The sequence below is a fragment of the Nerophis lumbriciformis genome, linkage group LG29 (genome assembly GCF_033978685.3).
Source record: "Nerophis lumbriciformis linkage group LG29, RoL_Nlum_v2.1, whole genome shotgun sequence".
NCBI classification, from domain to species: Eukaryota; Metazoa; Chordata; class Actinopteri; order Syngnathiformes; family Syngnathidae; genus Nerophis; species Nerophis lumbriciformis.
In genome coordinates this window covers 13,787,334-13,808,431 of record NC_084576.2, presented here as the reverse complement: position 1 = coordinate 13,808,431, position 21,098 = coordinate 13,787,334, and the positions used below count along the sequence as shown (strand labels likewise).

At 38.3% G+C, this 21,098-nt stretch overlaps 1 protein-coding gene across 1 annotated transcript in view; it reads left to right on the top strand.

The window, feature by feature from the left end:
- The window catches only part of igf1ra (insulin-like growth factor 1a receptor), a 248,546-nt gene that overhangs the window by 160,220 nt on the left and 67,228 nt on the right, over nt 1-21,098 (top strand). Inside the window, exons 3-9 of the mRNA XM_061925030.2 lie at nt 3,253-3,553; nt 5,960-6,096; nt 7,737-7,881; nt 14,154-14,362; nt 14,442-14,568; nt 15,088-15,323; nt 17,152-17,319. Of these exons, the coding sequence (XP_061781014.2) occupies nt 3,253-3,553; nt 5,960-6,096; nt 7,737-7,881; nt 14,154-14,362; nt 14,442-14,568; nt 15,088-15,323; nt 17,152-17,319 (1,323 nt within the window). The remainder of the gene's footprint in view (nt 1-3,252; nt 3,554-5,959; nt 6,097-7,736; nt 7,882-14,153; nt 14,363-14,441; nt 14,569-15,087; nt 15,324-17,151; nt 17,320-21,098) is intronic.

Genomic DNA, 21,098 nt, shown 5'->3' with positions numbered 1-21,098 from the left:
GGATAAAAGAGACAAACTACATTTCTATCCTTTCCAGTATTTTTTGGAAAAAAAAACAGCATACTGGCACCAGTACAAAACATATAAAAATAAATTAACCAGCATATTAAGAGCAAGCAGAAAAGAATACACCACCAAACTATTAATCCAAAAGAAAAGTGATATAAAGGGAATTTGGAAGGTATTAAATACAATTATTGGGCATGGTTCAAACAGTCCTTGTTATCCAGAGTTTTTTGTTGAGAACGACCAAATCATAAGTGACAAGAAGATGATTGCTGACGGCTTCAATATGTTTTTTGTTAAAGTTGGGCCTGAGCTGGCAAAAAAAATCCCAATTAATGATGTACAGCCTATGGAACTTATTGGAAAAAATCCTTACTCGATGTTCCTTACTCCGACTGTCGAAAAGGAAGTTTTAGAGATTATTCATAAAAGCAAGAACAAAACATCACGTGACATTTATGACCTCGACATGAGGACGGTCCGGAATGTAGCGGAAGAAATCATCAAACCATTCACATACATCTGCAATTTATCTTTTCAACTTGGACAATTTCCTTCACAAATGAAACTCTCAAAAGTCATCCCCATCTTCAAATCTGGAGACAAACACCACTTCACAAATTACCGGCCCGTCTCCCTTCTGCCACAGTTGTCAAAAATTTTGGAAAAATTATTTGATAATAGACTTCATGGCTTCATTGAAAAACACACATTATTATCTGATTGTCAATATGGGTTCCGACAAAATAGGTCAACTTCATTAGCTTTAAGTGATCTAATAGAGAACATTACTAATGGTATCGAGAAAAACAAATTTGTTTTAGGAATTTTTATTGACCTGCAAAAGGCTTTCGATACCATTGATCACCAGATTTTGGTAAACAAACTGGAAAACTATGGCATAAGGGGAGTGGCAGGGAAATGGCTGAAGAGCTACTTGAATGAGAGACAGCAGATTGTTCAGATCGACCAACATCAATCTACACTCATGAACATAACCTGTGGAGTCCCCCAGGGGTCGATACTGGGACCCACACTATTTATAATGTATATCAATGAAATATGTAAAGTATCAACACTGCTGAAGTTCATCCTCTTTGCTGACGACACAACCATTACATGTGCAGGTGACGACGTTAAGCAACTTCTGGCCTCTGTAACTGAGGAGATGATCAAGTTAAAAACTTGGTTTAATACCAACAAATTGTCTCTCAATTTAAAGAAGACCAAAATCATGCTCTTTAGCAATCGCAAAAGTGAAATACCCATCAGGATTGTTATCGATGATACACCAATAGAATATGTTCAACAAAATTCATTCTTAGGAGTGGTAATAGATGAAAATATATCATGGAAGCCTCATATAAATTACCTGAGGACAAAAGTTGCTAAATGTGTTGGAATGATGAGGAGATCATGTCATTTATTGAACACCAATGCTCTGCTTTTATTGTATCATTCATTTATTATGTCATATCTAAATTATTGTGTTGAAGTCTGGGGAAATTGTTATAAATCCCATCTACAGCCTTTAGTCACTCTGCAGAAAAAGGCCATTAGGATTGTGTCCAATGTTCACTACTTACATCATTCAAATCCACTATTCATGGAGTTAAAGCAACTTAAACTGCACGATGTGATCAATTTTAAAACTGCTCAAATTATGTTTAGGGCATCCCAAAACTCTCTACCATCCAATATACAAAACCTATTCCAGGATAGAGATGCTCATCATAGTTACAGTCTAAGAGGAAACAACAAATTATATTTGCCTAAATTTAGAACAACTTTAAAATCAATGTGCATTTCAGTGCGTGGAGTCAGTCTGTGGAACAACTTAGGGGACGAGTTAAAAACCTGTTCTAACATGATTACATTTAAAAGACTGTTTAAAAAAGAAGTACTGAAGAAGTACGAGGAGGAAAGAGAGTGATGCCCTCAGCACAGAGCGATGGGAGAGAGGTGTATGGTCAGAGAGTGTTTGGGCCTGTGTATGTGTGTGTGTGTGTGTGTGTGTGTGTGTGTGTGTTTGTGTGTGTGTGTGTGTGTGTGTGTGTGTGTGTGTGTGTGTGTTGTGTGTGTGTGTGTGTGTGTGTGTGTGTGTGTGTGTGTGTGTGTGTGTGTGTGTGTGTGTGTGTGTGTGTGTGTGTGTGTGTGTGTGTGTTTTGTCTCGTCTTGTCTTGTTTTATAGTAACAGTGGTACTATTGTATTGTTAGTGTACAGGAGCTTTTCTTGTTTTTGTTTGTATAGTATTGTTCTTGTATTATATTGTTTATGTTAAATGTGGAATGAGTGAGAGGGGTTGGGATATTATAAGCATTTGCTTCATCCAACCCCTTTTCAAGCCTTGCATAAATGTCCCTGCCAAAATGTTTTAAAAAAAAAAGTGTGTTGTACTGTGCAGGTTTGAAATAAATAATTCAATCAATCAAATACTTATTTTGATTATTGTTTCTCAGCTGTTTGTAAATATTGCAGTTAATAAATAAAGGTTTAAAAAAAAAAAAGACTGCGCATAGCATAGATCCAACGAATCGATGACTAAATTAATCGGCAACTATTTTTATAATCGATTTTAATCGATTTAATCGATTACCGTATTTTTCGCAGTATAAGTCACACCGGAGTATAAGTCGCACCTGCCGAAAATGCATAATAAAGAAGGAAAAAAAACATATATAAATCACACTGGAGCCCGGCCAAACTATGAAAAAAACTGCGATTTATAATCCGAAAAATACGGTAGTTGTTGCAGCCCTAATCCTGTTATATCTCACATTCTATATTTTGTTTTGGAAAAAGGAGGTTGTCATAAACATGACTTAATTCATTAAAGAAAATAATACAAAAGAAAACACATTTTTATGCATATGTAACAGGCTCCAGCGACCCCGAAAGGGATAAGCGGTAGAAAATGGATGGATGGATGGATGTAAATTTATTCAGTTACAAACATTCATTCACTTTCTTCTTTCCTTCATGGATCTAAACTTTACCGCTGCCGGTATTTTTAAAAATATTTTTATTGTAATATTTTCAGAATGTGTTTGTTTTATTTTTGGCCAAAGTAAGACAAAGACAACAATCTGAAGTAGTCTTTATTTTTTAGTTTTAATGCCATGATTTTAATAGTCCAGCTCAAACTTTTGACGTCTCGCGGGCCAATTTGATGATACCGACGGGCCGCCTTAGTGTGGACACCCCTGCTTTTAGCCATCTTCATTACTTTCTTCTATTTCTTCCAGTGTGTCCCGGCCACTGCAAACACGCCTGCACAGACGAGGGCGAGTGTTGCCACGGCCAGTGCCTGGGCACCTGCACTCAGCCTAACAACGACACGGCGTGCTCCGCCTGCCTCCACTACTACCACGAGGGCCGCTGCGTGCCGGAATGCCCCCCAGGCACGTTCATGTTCGAGGGCTGGCGCTGCATCACCATGGACTTGTGCTCCCAAGTGCACCTGCCCAGCGACATTCACTTTGTCATCCACGAGGGCGAATGTATGCCTGACTGCCCCTCTGGCTTTGCACGCAACGAGACAAATCGGTAAGGCCCGTCGCTTCTGCTTGAAGTCCTGCTGTTTTGGACACGCCATGCCTGGTGACTTGCCCGTTGCTCCTTGAAATGCAAAAAAAAGGCAACTTTTTGTCCCGGGAACTTTGTTTAGTGCGCAGGACCATACGATTTGTATCCAGATGCTGTGTTGGCTCCCTGACACCGAAGCAGCTTGTTTTCACTGTTGTATCATAGATTCATTTGCATAAAGTATCCTTGAGATTAACTTTACCTGCAACACAGGCGCCTTTCTTAGTGCCTTCTGAATCTAAAATGAAAAATACAATCGAGGAACTTTTACATGTCATCACTTCCTAATAAAAAACTAAGATGAGATGATTAAGTCTGAATTAAGTCCTGGGATGTCCTAATAGCGGATATCGGGCCGACTTCAGCAAAAATAAATAAATAAACATTGGATTATATTGGTTTGCATATAACATCTCCGATATAAGTGCTCCTGCAGCCTGTTAAACAGCCGGTTAACATCTAAATGTCCTCCAATAAGGACACAAGTTTGTTATTTTTCTTGTATTTTAGTCAAGACTTTTACAAAAGGTAAACATGGTAGGCTGTAGGCTACTAGGAGCGAGCAGTTAAGCAACAGATAAGCAAAGAATAGCACACTAGCTAAACGTACGTAACGATATTGAACAGTTTTGCATTTTTCAATCTAAACAAATATAAAGTACAAAAATATAAAGTACAAAACCCAAAACCAGTTAAGTTGGCACGTTGTGTAAATCGTAAATAAAAACAGAATACAATGATTTGCAAATCCTCTTCTACTTATATTCAATTGAATGTTGGTTTTGTTCTTTGAACAAGGTGATGTTCATGCACGGTTCATTTTGTGCACCAGTAAAAAAAACATGGTAACACTTTAGTATGGGGAACATATTCACCATTAATTAGTTGCTTATTAACATGCAAATTGGTAACATGTTGGCTCTTAACTAGTCATTATTAAGTACTTATTAATGCCTTATTCGGCATGGCTTTATTATAACCCTAACCCTCTAACCCTGGCCCTAACCCGCTAACCCTAACCAAATAACTCTAAATTACCGTATTTTTCGGAGTATAAGTCGCACCGGAGTATAAGTCGCACCTGCCGAAAATGCATGCACAATAAAGAAGGAAAAAAACATATATGTTGCATTTTTGGGGGAAAATTATTTGATAAAACCCAACACCAAGAATAGACATTTGAAAGGCAATTTAAAATAAATAAAAAATAGTGAACAGGCTGAATAAGTGTACGTTATATGAGGCATAAATAACCAACTGAGAACGTCCCTGGTATGTCTACGTAACATATTATGGTAAGAGTCATTCAAATAACTATAACATATAGAACATGCTATACGTTTACCAAACAATCTGTCACTCCTAATCGCTAAATCCCATGAAATCTTATACGTCTAGTCTCTTACGTGAATGAGCTAAAAAATAATATTTGATATTTTACGCTAATGTGTTAATAATTTCACACATAAGTCGCTCCTGAGTATAAGTCGCACCCCCGGCCAAACTATGAAAAAAACTGCGACTTATAGTCCGAAAAATACGGTAAGTCTTTGTTACTTAGAATATGTTCCTCTAGTGTCCAAAAAACTCTAAATTAAGTATTTGTTACTTCGAATATGTTCCCCATACTAAAGTGTTACCAAAAACATATAACTTTGTCTTGAATTTGAAAAAAAAAACATTTTATTTTTCAATTAAGAAGTGTTCGGTGAATGCGCATATGAAACTGGTGGGGTTCGGTACCTCCAACAAGGTTAAGAACCACTGTTTTACGGTAATGTGTTAATAATTTCACACATAAGTCGCTCCTGAGTATAAGTCGCACCCCCGGCCAAACTATGAAAAAAACTGCGACTTATAGTCCGAAAAATACGGTATATATTATTCTTATTTGCTAGCTAAAAATGACACAAGAAAATGTCGAATTTGAAGTGAGTAGAAAAGTGAGTAAAATATCTGACAAGTGTGACAAAAATGTTGAGAACTCCAAATTAACTTTTATTATTTTGCTTCATTTTTGTGTTTATTTTATGTCACAAAGACTCGCCTGTTCGTGCTTATAGATGTTTTTTCGTAAAAGAGAACGGGTGTATTTACTCACTAAATATAACACGTTATACACAGGAGGAACAGATAGGATGTATCTGTGGTGGCTTAAATGTATTTGTGGCGGACCACCACAAATAAATGAACATATGGAAAACACAATTTATATACTTAAGCCTTTTAGTATCCAACAAATGTCCTCAGTGTGCGGCTGAAATGTTCCTGTACCTAATAGATTGTTATTCACACGTTGACAACATCTTGTTGTTGTCTCCGCCCACTCACCCACCTCCTTCGCCGTGTTTGTTTGTTTTTTCCCAGGATGTTGTGCAGCGCCTGTAATGGCTTGTGCGATAAGATCTGCTCGACCTCCGTCATCGACTCAGTGAACGCCGCTCAGTCCCTGAAGGACTGTACCGTCATTGCGGGCAATCTAGACATCAACATCCGCCACGGAAGTAAGTAGGAACACAGTCGCTACTAGGGTTGTACGGTATACCAGTACTATTATAGTACCGCGATACTAATGAATGATATTCGGTACTATACCGCCTCTATAAAGAACCAGTTCCCGCCCCCGCCACCGCACCTCCCTTTTTTTTAACGGGCATGACAGCGCGTCGTCACGTCGTGACATTGCTGGTTTTACGAGCAGAGGAGCATGTTCGGCAGCGCACAATCACGGAGTACTTACAGGCAGACACAGTGTGTAGACAGAAAAGGGAGAACAGACACATTTTGGCTTAAAAACTAACGATAAAGGTGAAGTTATAACACTGAAACGCCCTCAGGAAGAGGTGCTTTAAGACATGGCTAGCTAGTGAGCAGCTAACATCCATCCGCAGTCTGCAGTGTTGTAGCTACTTCTAAGTCACGAATCCTCGTCTCCATGTTGACAAATAAAGTAAGTTTCTTACAAGTATCATCCCTGCAGGACGAGGAATGGCTAAACATGCTACACTACACACCGTAGCTCATCGGAGTCACAATGTAAACAAACACCATGGGTGGATCTACACCTGGCATCCACTGTAATGATACCAAGTACAGGAGCGTATATAGTCGATACTACTATGACTATATCGATATTTTTTAGCATCACTAAATCTTTTTTCCTTTTTAAAAAAATCATATTATATTTATAAACTCAGGAAATACATTTTATTATGACCAATGTATGATCCTGTAACTACTTGGTATCGGATCGATACCCAAATTCGTGGTATCATCCAAAACTAATGTAAAGTATCAAACAACAGAAGAATGAGTGATTATTCCATTTTAACAGAAGTTTAGATGGAACATGTTAAACGACAAAGTAAGCAGATATTAACAGTAAATGAACAAGTAGATTAATAATTATTTTTAACAGCTTGTCCTTAATAATATTGACAAAATAATAGAATGATGAATGACGCAATGTTACTGCATACGTCAGCAGCTAAATTAGGAGCCTTTGTTTGCTTACTTATTACTATTAAAATAAAAGTTGTCTAGTATATTCACTATTCTATTTAAGGACAAAATTGCAATAAGAAATATGTTTTTTTGTTAAAATAAAGCCTTTAATGCCATTTTTTGTGGTCCCCTTTATTTAGAAAAGTATCAAAATACATTTTGATACTGCTACCAAAATATTGGTATCGGGACAACCCTAGTCGCTACACCTAAGACTGTTAAGCAGTCGAGCGTAGACAAACAGTAGTTTGTGCATAGCCCTGACTTACAGTGTGTATTTATCACCTAAACATAATCTGGTTCCACTCCAAATTGTCCTTCAAGGACATGTATGACATGTAAGCATTATCATAAACAATCAGTGGATGTCCGGGGGCATACATTGTGGTGGTCTGCAACCATCACCTTAAATTAAAGCTGACTTGACCAATTTTGTCTGTCACAAAATGTATATATGTGAATGGCTACACTTTATTCATCATGTTCATTTATTAGTATGACTTCCTTTCTCCTCTGTACATTATGGGGCATCTGCATTAAGAAGTAGTTTAGGTGTCATTGCAGCTACATTTCCTAATATGGCTTACTTGTGTGTGTGCGTGTGTCTGCGTGTGTGTGTGTGTTTATCTGTCGTCCCCAGATAACATAGCGTCTGAGCTGGAGAGCTTCATGGGCCTGATCCAGACAGTGACGGGCTATGTGAGGATTCGTCACTCCCACACACTTGGATCGTTGTCCTTCTTCAAGAGTCTGCGTTACATCAACGGGGAGGAGCTCATGGACAAGTATGGCCCGTGTGTGTGTGTGTGTGTGTGTGTGTGTGTGTGTGTGTGTGTGTGTGTGCGTGTACTAGTGCAATGAAAGGACATAAGTGAGTGTTTGCCAGCAATGTTATCAGTAAAGAAACATTCAGTTTTCATGGAGTTCATGTTGAGTGAGTGTTAGGATTCAACCTAAACTTATTTCTGTCATCGCAGAAAGTTATCGGACTCAAAAGCTAACTTAATAAATGGGGAAAAATGGCAAAACATTGCAAAAAATAAATAGTTTTTGCTTTTTTTGTTATTGTTTTTGTTTTGTTTTTTGTTTTTTTAAATAAGCTGCACTGAATACTACTGCACACAATTCAGTTGTACTCACTACAATGACAATACAGGAAAACAAGTTAAAAGTACAAAATGCCTTTCTATTTCTACAATTTACTTCTTTACTATTTTTTAACGGGCTATTTGTTGGAACATTTACATTTATTTTTCCGCCGTTTAAATTTATATATATATATATATATATATATATATATATATATATATATATATATATATATATATATATATATATATATATATATATATATATATATATATATATATATAATAAAAACAAGTGTTAATGGCATCTGTTTTTACCAGACTTCTAATGCTAATATGTGTCTGTATTAAAGGGATTATTTATAAATTACTTAATACTTTTAATGAATTCGTTATAAAAACATTTTTAGTATTTTCTTATTTTTTCTTTGTTTGTTCTTCTTCTTAATAACAGGCATATCTTTATTTTCTTCTTTTTATTTTTGATTCTAATCATGAAGAAAATGTATTTAAATAGAATTTCCATTTTTTTAAATTTTTTCAGTTTTTTTAAATTATTATTATTTTATTAAATTTTTTTTCTTTCATTTTTTATTATTATTTTTGTATTTTATTTTATTATTTTATTAATTAAAATATTATTTATGGAGCCCGATTAAAAGAAGAGTCGACCATTAAAAACTCAATACAATGTGCGTTTAAATGAGAATACAGTATGTCAAGTTTTCAAGTTACTAATATGCAATTTACTGCATCTGTAATGCACCTGAAAATCTGAAGAAAAAAAAAAGCTTGCAAAGTGCTTGAATTTGCAACCCTGCAGCACGTACACATGCTGTACAGTTAAGTAACTTTGGCTGCATACTGTAGATGACGTGAAAGTCTCAGGCCTTCATTGAGATATCACAATCAGCTTTGGATATTAGACACTATTTTTTTAATTTTTTTTTAGCATTGGTCAAGGGGGGTCATGGGAAAGTCTTGTCGCCCCTCATCTCGTCTCTCCCAGGGTAGAATTTCACTCCATGGAATGCCGTCAGGATGGCAGGCTTCCCTTCAATCTGAGTACGGTGACGTCACGACTTTAACATGTCCTCCTTTATACACACTGGATTATTATATGGTGGTATTATTTTGGGGAAAAAAGGTTCCAGTTTGTCAGTCTACGTCACATGTGTCAAACTCAAGGCCCGGGGGCCAGATCCAGCCCGATACGTCATTTAATGTGGCCCGCGACAGCCTTGAAATAATATGGATACTTCATCTTTCTTACTAAATGTTTTCATTGTTTCCATTTTGACAGAAACAAATACATGAAATGTCATATGTTTTAAACTTTGATATATATACAAATATTCAATTGTTATTGGTGTGAATCTTTGGGCACCTCGCCATTCGATTCTGATTCTTGGGGTGACGATTTGATTCATAATCGATACTCGATTCAACACGATTCTCGATTTAAACTGATTTTTGCAATATGTTATTTGGTATAATACAATTAACACCTTAACAAAAAGCGTACAGGTTACAAAACCTTCTTTTGAGTGCTGACATATGACACATACGTGCACCAAGTAAGCATCGAGGTGGGCTAAAAAATGTTTTTTTTTTTTTTTTTTTCATTAACTCATCAAAAAAAAAAAATTAGATTTTTGAAAATCACTAAAAAAAAATCAAGATTCGAATGTGACAAAAAAACATTTTTTAGCACCCCTAATTATTATATACCATATGATAGTTTGTAAAAATAACAATAAATACTTAAAATCTGCTTGTCACCTTGACTTACGATTTCCAAAGCAACGTATCCATCAATTTGTACGTACAAAAATCAAATAACCAACTGCACAGGCAATAATAGAATGAGGCGATTATACTTTTATATTCTTACATTCACTGTTACAAACGGCCCTCTGAGGGCAGCCATGACTGCGATGTGGCCCTCCATGAAAAAAAGTTTGACACCCATGGTATACGTCATTTAAAATCAATTTTATCTGGAAATTGCCTTGTCCAAATACATTTGTACAGCGTTACTGAGTTTTTTCAATGCCATTAGTACCATAGTCTTAATTCAGTTTAGCAGTATTTGTACTGCTTTTATTTTGGTAGGTTTCTACTTCCTGTTTTTGTGGCATTAAGACTTAAATTGAGACTTAAATCTCTGTTACTAGTAAAGCGCCATTTGACAGCAAGAAGATGCTACGCTAGCTTCTCATGCTAGTGCTAAAGGTCGGGAGGTTGGGTCTTCCGGAAGATTTCACCAGCTTTTATTAAAACGTCTCACAGTCAATGTTACAGCGTTGGTCTCACTCCCGCAAAAGCATTGTCAATTGTGTACATTAGCAAGCAAGCTTTTTCAAAAATGAGCAAAAGAGAAAGATCCAAGGTCAACAAGTGTTTATAAGGGTGGGGGCTGGTTCAAGGCTCTCCAAGAGGGGAATTTTGGTCAAAAGAATGTGTAGCTAATTACTATTATTTTAAATGAGGCTACAGTTGATAAGGTTTTATTTTTGCCTCACCCATCACTCAAAGTTTGAGCACACTGCATATAGTCCTGGATTGTCGCACTTCTAAATGCTTCAGTCACACGCAGGATTCTCACAGGAATGAGGCAAAACATACAACCTTACCTATTTAAGAATTTGACCTTTGTAGCATTCCTTAGCTATTTAAGACAGCTCGAACTTGAGGTTACATTCGGAGACATTATTCTTTACAAGGGGTTAGACCAGGGGTCCCCAAACTACGGCCCGCGGGCCAGATACGGCCCGCCAGCGTCCAAAATCCGGCCCGCAGGTTGTCCCGAGTAAAAAAAAAAAAAAAAAAAAAATTATTATTATTTTTTAAATCTGTCCTTTCTAGCCCATCCATCAATCCATTTTCTACCGCTTGTTACTCTTGGGGTCTCCTAGTTGCTCAGGCAAATCAAATTGTCTAAAAATGCATTTTTCCATCGATAACGTGTCGACATCACGCTCGCGTCGACATCACGCTCGCGTCGCAATCGCGCGGCAAGTGCAATTAGTCGATTAGTGCAAGAGGGAAAAAAATGACGGAAACATAAAATAGACTCAGTGCAGTTTTTAAACATCAGGGGACATATGACTTTTTTTGTTCAATGTTAGGAAAAGGCAATTTGTCTAATCTGCAATGATATTATATATATATATATATATATATATATATATATATATATATATATATATATATTAGGGCTGTAACTAACGATTAATTTGATAACCGATTAATCTGTCGATTATTACTTCGATTAATCGATTAATAATCGGATAAAAGAGACAAACTACATTTCTATCCTTTCCAGTATTTTATTGGAAAAAAAACCAGCATACTGGCACCATACTTATTTTGATTATTGTTTTTCAGCTGTTTGTACATGTTGCAGTTTATAAATAAAAGATTATAAAAAATAAAATAAAATAAATTAAATTGCCTCTGCGCATGCGCATAGCATAGATCCAACGAATCGATGACTAAATTAATCGCCAACTATTTTTATAATCGATTTTAATCGATTTAATCGATTAGTTGTTGCAGCCCAAATATATATATGTGTGTATAAAGTAACACTCCGATGTCCATTAGTGGAGCTGTACACATATATATGTGTGTATATATATACTGTATGTATATATATGTGTGTATATATATATATATATATATATATATATATGTATGTGTGGGAAAAAAATCACAAGACTATTTCATCTCTACAGGCCTGCACAATTCTTGCATCCAGCACACCTTACAATACTGTTAATAAAAGATGCAACCTATGCTTGAAAGAGAAACTGTTTATTATTTACCGTCCAGACCTGTCATCCCTCAACAAGCGCAGCGAAATTGTAACAGCATGCCGCCACAGACGGAAACACCTCCTAGGTAACACATGAGCCAATCACCACGCCCCTACGCCAGCCTGTACCCACCCACTCTGTGGCCTATATAAACCATGGTATGTGAATGCTCCCATTAAAATCTCCTGATGATTGAGGGAACCCCCCCTCATGAAACAGGCCTGTAGAGATGAAATAGTCTTGTGATTTTTTTCCCACACATACACATATTGCGCTCTACTACAGTATCGAGCACTATTTTTTGGATAACCTTATTAAGACATATATATATATATATATATATATATATATATAGATATATAGATATAGATATAGATAGCCCGGCCCCTGGTTAAAAGTTTTTAACCCAATGCGGCCCCCGGGTCAAAAAGTTTGGGAACCCCTGGGTTAGACGTACCAAAATGCACATCAGCGTCTCCAAAACAACATAGTGATAGTCAGGCAGGCCTGAAGGTCGAGAGGCAGGTACATTACTGTACATGTGTGTGCGCTTAATGAAAACAATTTGAAGTCATTAAAGTTCAAAACAAGAGGGTGAATGTGAGTGTATATTTGCTACTATATTCTAGTACTAGCCATATATGTTTGTGTTCATTTGACTATTTAACTTAGGGGTGCCCAGACTTTTTCTGCAGGCGAGCTACTTTTCAATTGACAAAGTCAAAGGGATCTACCTCATTCATATATATATTTATTTATTTATGAAAGAGACGTTTTTGTTAACAAGTTTTCTGTCCAATACCACGTGAAAGGGGTTGGTTTTTGGCATCTTATTTGCCCAGCTGCCATACTCCTTTTTATACACTTTACAAGAAATACATTGGCGACAAACTCCGTAACATTATCACCAGACCTATGTAAGCGTCAATATATACCTTGATGTTGCAGAAAAAAGACCATATATTTTTTTAACCGATTTCCGAACTCTAAATAGGTGAATTTTGGCGAATTAAACGTCTTTCTATTATTCGCTCTCGGGAAGCAATTCGCCATTTTCTCAAACACATTACAAACACCGAGTCAAATCAGCTTTGTTATTTTCCGTTTTTTCGACTGTTTTCCGTACCTTGGAGACATCATGCCTCGTCGGTGTGTTGTCGGAGGGTGTAACAACATGAACAGTTCAATTCAAGTTGCACCAGTGGCCCAAAGATGCGAAAGTGGCAAGAAATTGGACGTTTGTTCCGCACACTTTACCAACGAAAGCTATGCTACGACAGAGATGGCAAGAATGTGTGGATATCCTGCGACACTCAAAGCAGATGCATTTCCAACTGGACTGGACAGATCAGCTTTCAGGAAAAGAGAGCGGATGAGGGTATGTCTACAGAATATATTAATTGATGAAAATTGGGCTGTCTGCACTCTCAAAGTGCATGTTGTTGCCAAATGTATTTCATATGCTGTAAACCTAGTTCATAGTTGTTAGTTTCCTTTAATGCCAAACAAACACATACCAATCGTTGGTTAGAAGGCGATTGCCGAATTCGTCCTCGCTTTCTCCCGTGTCGCTGGCTGTCGTGTCGTTTTCGTCGGTTTCGCTTGCATACGGTTCAAACCGATATGGCTCAATAGCTTCAGTTTCTTTTTCAATTTCGTTTTCGCTACCTGCCTCCACACTACAACCATCCGTTTCAATACATGCGTAATCTGTTGAATCGCTTAAGCCGCTGGAATCCGAGTCTGAATCCGAGCTAATGTCGCTATACCTTGCTGTTCTATGCGCCATGTTTGTTTGTATTGGCATCACTATGTGACGTCACAGGAAAATGGACGGGTGTGTATAACGATGGTTAAAATCAGGCACTTTGAAGCTTTTTTTTAGGGATATTGCGTGATGGGTAAAATTTTGAAAAAAACTTCGAAAAATAAAATAAGCCACTGGGAACTGATTTTTAATGGTTTTAACCCTTCTGAAATTGTGATAATGTTCCCCTTTAAACATTATTAAAGATGTATTGGAATTCCAGTTGACCTGCTTCATATATTGTATTGGAACTTACAGTGATGGAACGTGTATGAAGTTAGTGCTCAATGCTGCTCCCTGGTGGAAAAAAGGACACTTTTTGATCCCCTTCTCTTCATCAGGATGTATTCATTCTCGGCCATCAACAACCAGCACCTACACGATCTTTGGGACTGGAGTCAGCACAACCTGACCATCCGAGCCGGACGTCTTTTTTTCCGCCTGAATCCCAAACTCTGCATGTCGGAAATCCACACCATGTGGAAAAAGACGGGCATCACCTCAAAGCCGGAAGAGGGTGACTTCCGCAACAACGGGGAAAGGGCCAGCTGTGAGTACGGCAGCGCTGTTGACAGGTACGTGGTGGATCTACGTAGTCTCACCGAGCACGTCCTCTCCTCTCACAACAGGTGAAAGCCACGTCCTGAAGATTCTGTCCAACAGCACGTCCAGCAACACCATTCGCCTGACATGGGAGCGCTACCAGCCGCGGGATTACAAAGGCCTTATCAGCTTCATGGTGTACTACAAGGAGGCGTAAGTGCTCAGAAGACGGCACATTATCCTATACAGCGCACTGTCATTACATATAAATAGCTCAACACTGAGGCTTGATGAAGGGTTTTCAAAACAAAAGCTTATTCTATGTTGTTGGCTTTTTTTGTGGGATAACATTTGTCCATGCTTGCTTTGCTTTAACTAGGCACACTTCACTGCCAAACCTTTTTTTTTTGTTCTAATTTCAGAATCGTTTGCATGATATTTGCACCATCAGGGTTTATTTTCTTCCATTCTGGCCTTGATTACTGCTCAGCATTTTGTTTGGCTGCCTGCAACTTTGGAATGTTATTTTTCTTTTTTCCTTGGCAGCGATGGCAATTACACATTTGTAAATAATGAGCGCGAAAAAAAAAAAAGGAATCTCTTCTCTTTTTTTTTAAGTCGCATGGTGTCTGCAGGCACAACCTAGAATTAGATTTATTTTCGCAAAACCAACCGTCCACTCTGAAATGCGGCAGATGTCATTCAGGGCCATGTTTTTGTTCTCCGTGCCAGGCCTTTTCAGAACATCACTGAGTTCGACGGTCAAGACGGCTGCGGCTCAAACAGCTGGCACATGGTGGATGTGGATCTTCCCCAGGATAATAATACCGACCCCAAAGTCGGCATTCACCACCTCAAACCGTGGACCCAGTATGCCGTTTTTGTCAAGGCCATCACCCTGCGGGTGGAGGACAAACACATTCCTGGTGCTAAAAGTGACATCATCTACATCCGCACACGACCATCACGTAAGTCAACAATCTAATACACAACAGAGGGATGGGCTTTGTAGCTCATTAGGGCTCAACTTTTCCACTACAGAGGAGCCTACTCAAATATTAACACTGAGTTAGTAATCCTACTCTTGATTTTAATCATATTCAATAATTATAACCTACTTGTCAAATGATATTAAAGCATGTGTAAATTTTATAGAGGCTTTGGTCAGGTTGATTACAAATCCGCTGCCCGGATCATATTTCTGTTTGGGTTTTCGGGTCACGTGTGTTTTCTGTTAGTCTTGGACTCATTTTGTTCCTGTCTGTGCACCTTTGAGTTGGTTACCATAGTTACATATTAATTCCACCTGCCGCTTGTGTTTCTGACACGCACCTGTTGTAATCACTGACATTATTAAACCTGCATTTTCCAGTCAGTCAGCCTGGTTTCTTTATTTGCGTCACGCGACTGCTACGTAAGTTTTTGCTTGTCTCCTAGCCCCTGCTAAGTGTCATAGTCTTTGCTAAGTTGTAGCCTTAGCTTCCGGTGCGCTCGGCACCTTTTTCAGTCGGTTTGTTTTCTGTTTTGTACCTGTTTTGTGTTGTTTTATTATTAAATCAAGTGTTACCTGCAAGTCCTGTACGGATTCGTCCTTTGCATCTTGGGAGAACAAAACCCCGCATCATCATGCGCCCCGATTGTGACAAAATAAATGCTATCTTAATTAGTAATAAATAATAATATATATTCAATACAGGCCAAACGTTTGGACACACCTTCTCATTCAATGTGTTTTCTTTATTATCATGGCTATTTACATTGTAGATTGTCACTGAAGGCATCAAAACTATGATTGAACACATGTGGAGTTATGTACTTAACAAAAAAAGGTGGAACAACTGAAAACATGTTTTATATTCTAGTTTCTTCAAAATAGCCACCCTTTGCACACTCTTGGCATTCTCTTGATGAGCTTCAAGCACGCCTGTGAAGTGAAAACCCTTTCAGGTGACTACCTCTTGAAGCTCATCGAGAGAATGCCAAGAGTGTGCAAAGCAGTAATCAGAGCAAAGGGTGGCTATTTTGAAGAAACTAGAATATAAAACATGTTTTCAGTTATTTCCTCTTTTTTTGTTAAGTACATAACTCCACATGTGTTCATTCATAGTTTTGATGCCTTCAGTGACAATCTACAATGTAAATAGTCATGAAAATAAAGAAAACGCATTGAATGAGGAGAAGGTGTGTCCAAACTTTTGACCTGGCCTTTCTAACTTTAATCAGGGGTCTTTGAACGCACCACAGTTACAGTCGTGGTCAAAAGTTTACATACACTTGTAAAGAACATAATGTCATGGCTGTGTTGAGTTTCCAATAATTTCTACAACTCTTATTTTTTTGTGATAGAGTGATTGGAGCACATACTTGTTGGTCACAAAAAACATTCATGAGGTTTGGTTCTTTTATGAATTTATTATGGATCTACTGAAAATGTGACCAAATCTGCTGGGTCAAAAGTATACATACAGCAATGTTAATATTTGGTTACATGTCCCTTGCCAAGTTTCACTGCAATGAGGTGCTTTTGGTAGCCATCCACAAGCTTCTGGTTGAATTTTTGACCACTCCTCTTGACAAAATTGGTGCAGTTCAGCTAAATTTGTTGGTTTTCTGACATGGATATCGAGCTTGCCAGAAGCTCCATATCCATGAACAGACCTCCACTAAGGCAATACCGGCATATAAACAGAGGTTCAGAACATTCAGAGAAGGATTATCCCAGCTAAAATAAATATTGTGTTGACATTATCCTCTCCGTCACTTCCTGTTTACAATTTACCTGTACTATTACCGCAGTACCGACTGTGCCCAAAGAACCCCGTGCCTTCGCTAACTCCTCCACCAAGCTGCTCGTGAAGTGGTCGCCACCGGTCTTCCCCAACGGTAACCTGACCTACTACCTGGTCCGCTGGCAGCAGCAACCTGAGGACCGGGAGCTCTACCTGCATAACTACTGCTCTAAAGGTAAGACCCAAAGTCAACATAGTGGAACCACCAAAGTCAAACAGTTATAGCTTCAGCACATGATTTGTTCACATTCAGAAAATATTGAAAGTAGAAATACTTAGTTTTATGGTCGTATTGTCATCACTATACAACCTTTGAGGGGCAGTAAACATGAATTTTCAAATTCTGTGTAAAACTAAGTTAACCACAGTCAATAATAAAATTTGAAAATATGTAAAAATATATTATCCACGGCTGCGATGAGGTGGCAACTTGTCCAGGGTATACCCCGCCTTCCGCCTGTAGTGTCTTTTGATCATGTTTTTGTTTGGCTTTGTTCTGTTTGGTTTTTAGTTCCTGTTTTCACTCCCTTGCTTTGTCACCATGACGACCATTAGTTTTCACCTGTTTCACGTTTTGGACACACGCACCTGTCACTAATTAGGTCACTAGTATTTAAGCTTGTAGCTGCCAGGCAGTCGGCCTGGCGACATCACTCTGCTTCATGCCATGTTTACGGTTTCATGCTTAGTTCACGCTGCTTGTTTCATAGTCCATGCTGCCCTGTTCACGTCACCACAAGTAAGTTTTGTTTATTAATGCCACAATTAGTGTCTTTTGTTTTATGTCCACAGTTTCTGTCCATGTGTCAGTTTTGTTTTCATAGCCTCGTTCGTTCTCCGCCTTGTTCGCGCCTTTTGTTTACACCTTTTTGTTAGTGTTAAAATAAATTATGTATTTACCTTCACGCCACGTCCGCTCCAATTCCTTTGCATTCCGGGAAAACAAACCCTGCCAAAGTCTACGTCGTGACAGAATGTCGCCAGCAATAAAAAGTGCGCTATTCCTCCGTGGAGCGCAGAGATCTAATGTGGGGGCCAAATGGAAAACTTATTCCATCAAACTCCGTGTGGCCCCACGACATTGGCGCGTCGCTCCATTCCCGGAAGCGCCGGCAAAAGCGAAAGCCGTCAGGAAGAGCTTCTCCGAGCAGACAGGACGCGTCGCTCGCGCAAGCTCCTCCTCCTCCGGGCGGAAGTAGATGGCAGCCCCAGGATGACATCACAGCCCAGGAAGATTTTTTTTCTCTGAACTCTTTTTCCTTTTGTCACCCGCCTCCAACCAAAAACTCTAAAAACATGTACGAGTGATACAATTTGGCCCGTTGTGTCATTTCCTTTGGCCCACCAAATGGTGGTTACCAAATGTAATACATACTTATGGTATGTACGTCAAAAAGTCGCAACTTTACTATAGAGCTGTGATTTCAAATTCAAATGCAGCTAGTTAGCCTATGAAAAATAATCTACAGATTTTACAATTAAAAAAACTTGTAGCTCAGTCACCAGAAATTGAACGTAAAAACCATTTTTAAATTTACAGTAATTTGGTCTAAGTTAACCACTGTTAATTTTACACAAAAATTCTAGTGATTGAGCTGCTAGTATTTTTTATTGTAAAATCTGTAGTTTTTTGTACAGGCTAACTAGTTGTGTTTGAATTTGGGACCCCTGCTCTATGGTATAGTATAGACTTCTTGGCGCTCTTTATGGAGAAAGATAGTCTTGGTCGCCATTTTTCGCCTATGTCCTACAATGAAAACCTAAACGCTTTGAAATTTTGCATCCTGCATATGTCTAATCTGTCTGGGTAAAGTTTGGAAGCGATCGGATAAAATATATATACTGGTTACAGAACAACACCTGGAAATGGCTGAATGTTTTGAGGTTAAAATGTACATAAAAGATGCGGAGTTGCATGTTCACTGAATTAGGCACGCGACTGTGTGACTACTACCGGTACCTCATATTTATATTTGGCAGTATGAAACTAAATTCCTCACTCGTGCTGCTGCTGAATCGCTGTTTGGCCCGTGGACTATTGGCGCATTTTCACTTTGGCCCTTGGAGGCAAAACGTTTGGCACCCTTGTTCTAGATCATATATCATGCCTCTCCTTTGGAAAGTAGAAGGATGTGGCCATAAACCAAGAAGTTGGTCACCTTTGACATTCAACTTAGACCTGAAAATAGCGAGGCAAACAGAAAAAGACGCTCGGATTATGATTAATTCTTCACCTAAGCGGGAATATATGAACATCCCATCAGTTGGCATCCCAGTGAGAACAGACATTGTGCAGTAAGTGTTTGTTTTGTTATGTTCATAGTTCGTATTTCATGTTTAGCACTTAGCAATAGTGCTACTTGTAGCTTATCCTCCTTATATTCAGGCTCAAAAATATAAGGTTCTGAATCATCATTGTCTTTGTTGTCTCTCACGAAGTCTGTCCTGATTAGTAGTAGGGCTGGGCGGTATACCGGTGTTATGATTAATACCGGTATAATTTAGAAAGTGGTTTATATTTGAGACAATACTGCCATACCGGTATCTTTTGATGTCCCTTTGTTATGGTCGTTTGCCCTTCTCTGCTCCTGCGCGAAAAACTGCTTACACATAATAACGGCTAAATTATTACTTCATAAGAATACACAACACGTTACGTTACTACTTACAACAAAAATAATCTGAGTACCATATTTTCCGCACTATAAGGCGCACCTAAAAAACTCAAATTTTCTCAAAAGCTGACAGTGCGCCTTATAATCCGGTGCGCCTTATATATGGACCAATATTGAGCCACAACAAACCTAAACTTCATTTTCATAAAGTTTAGGTCTCGCAACTAGGGTAAGCAGCCGCCAACTTCATTTTCCCCCGTAGAAGAAGCGCTTCTAACCCAAAAATGGCTCCTATTAAGAGACACGCTTACGACGCAGAGTTTAAACTTAAGACGATCAGTCACGCAGTAGAACACGGGAATTGAGCAGCAGCGAGAGAATTTAACATAAACGAAACAATAGTGTTTAATTCGGACACTGAAGAAGAAGAATTCGAGGGATTCGTGGGTGAGGAATAACTTCATAAAGTGAGCTTTACATGTTTATTTTGTGTGTTGTGTTGTGTTGTGTGACATTAACGTTTGAGCAACGTTGAGTTATTGATATATTGTTATTGCTCTGCACTATTTGGAGTGTTACTATATTGTGATTGCACTAACGTTTGATTTACCGTAACAGTATCAGACTGTTTTTTACGTGTTTATTGAATCAGGGAAAAGTTCCCCTCCACTATGTGATATAAATGTTGCACTACATGTTATACCTTGCTGTTGTTAAAAGATAAACAAAACACCACGTCACTGACTTTACCTCGGGGAAAATAATAAAACAGTTGTTTATTCATTTTGGGAGTGAACAGAGTTTTCAGAACGCTGGTTTGTAATCTATTAATAAAGTTTGACTGACCTATCTGACTGTTTTGTTGACATTCCCTTTAGCGCAGCTCCATCTAATGGATGCATAGGTGAGCCTTATAATCCGGTGCGCCTTATATGTGAACAAAGTTTTGCAATATGCCATTCATTGAAGGTGCGCCTTATAATCCGGTGCGCCTTATAGTGCGGAAAATACGGTACTCTTAACACTGGTTATCTAGCCGTAAAACACTTAGGCAACCTTAAGCACTTTGCACGTTTTTTTAAGATACCGTATACCGCCATTTGGACAAACAATACCACAGTATCAGTTTTGGTCCCTGTCACCTGTTGTTGTTGTGGAAGGAAATAGCTGTGATGCGTCTGTGAAATTGATTTGCTTAAAATGACCAATATATGTACCGTATTTTTCGGACTATAAGTCGCAGTTTTTTTCATAGTTTGGCCGGGCTCCAGTGCGATTTTTATATGTTTTTTTCCTTCTTTATTATGCATTTTCGGCAGGTGCGACTTATACTCCGGTG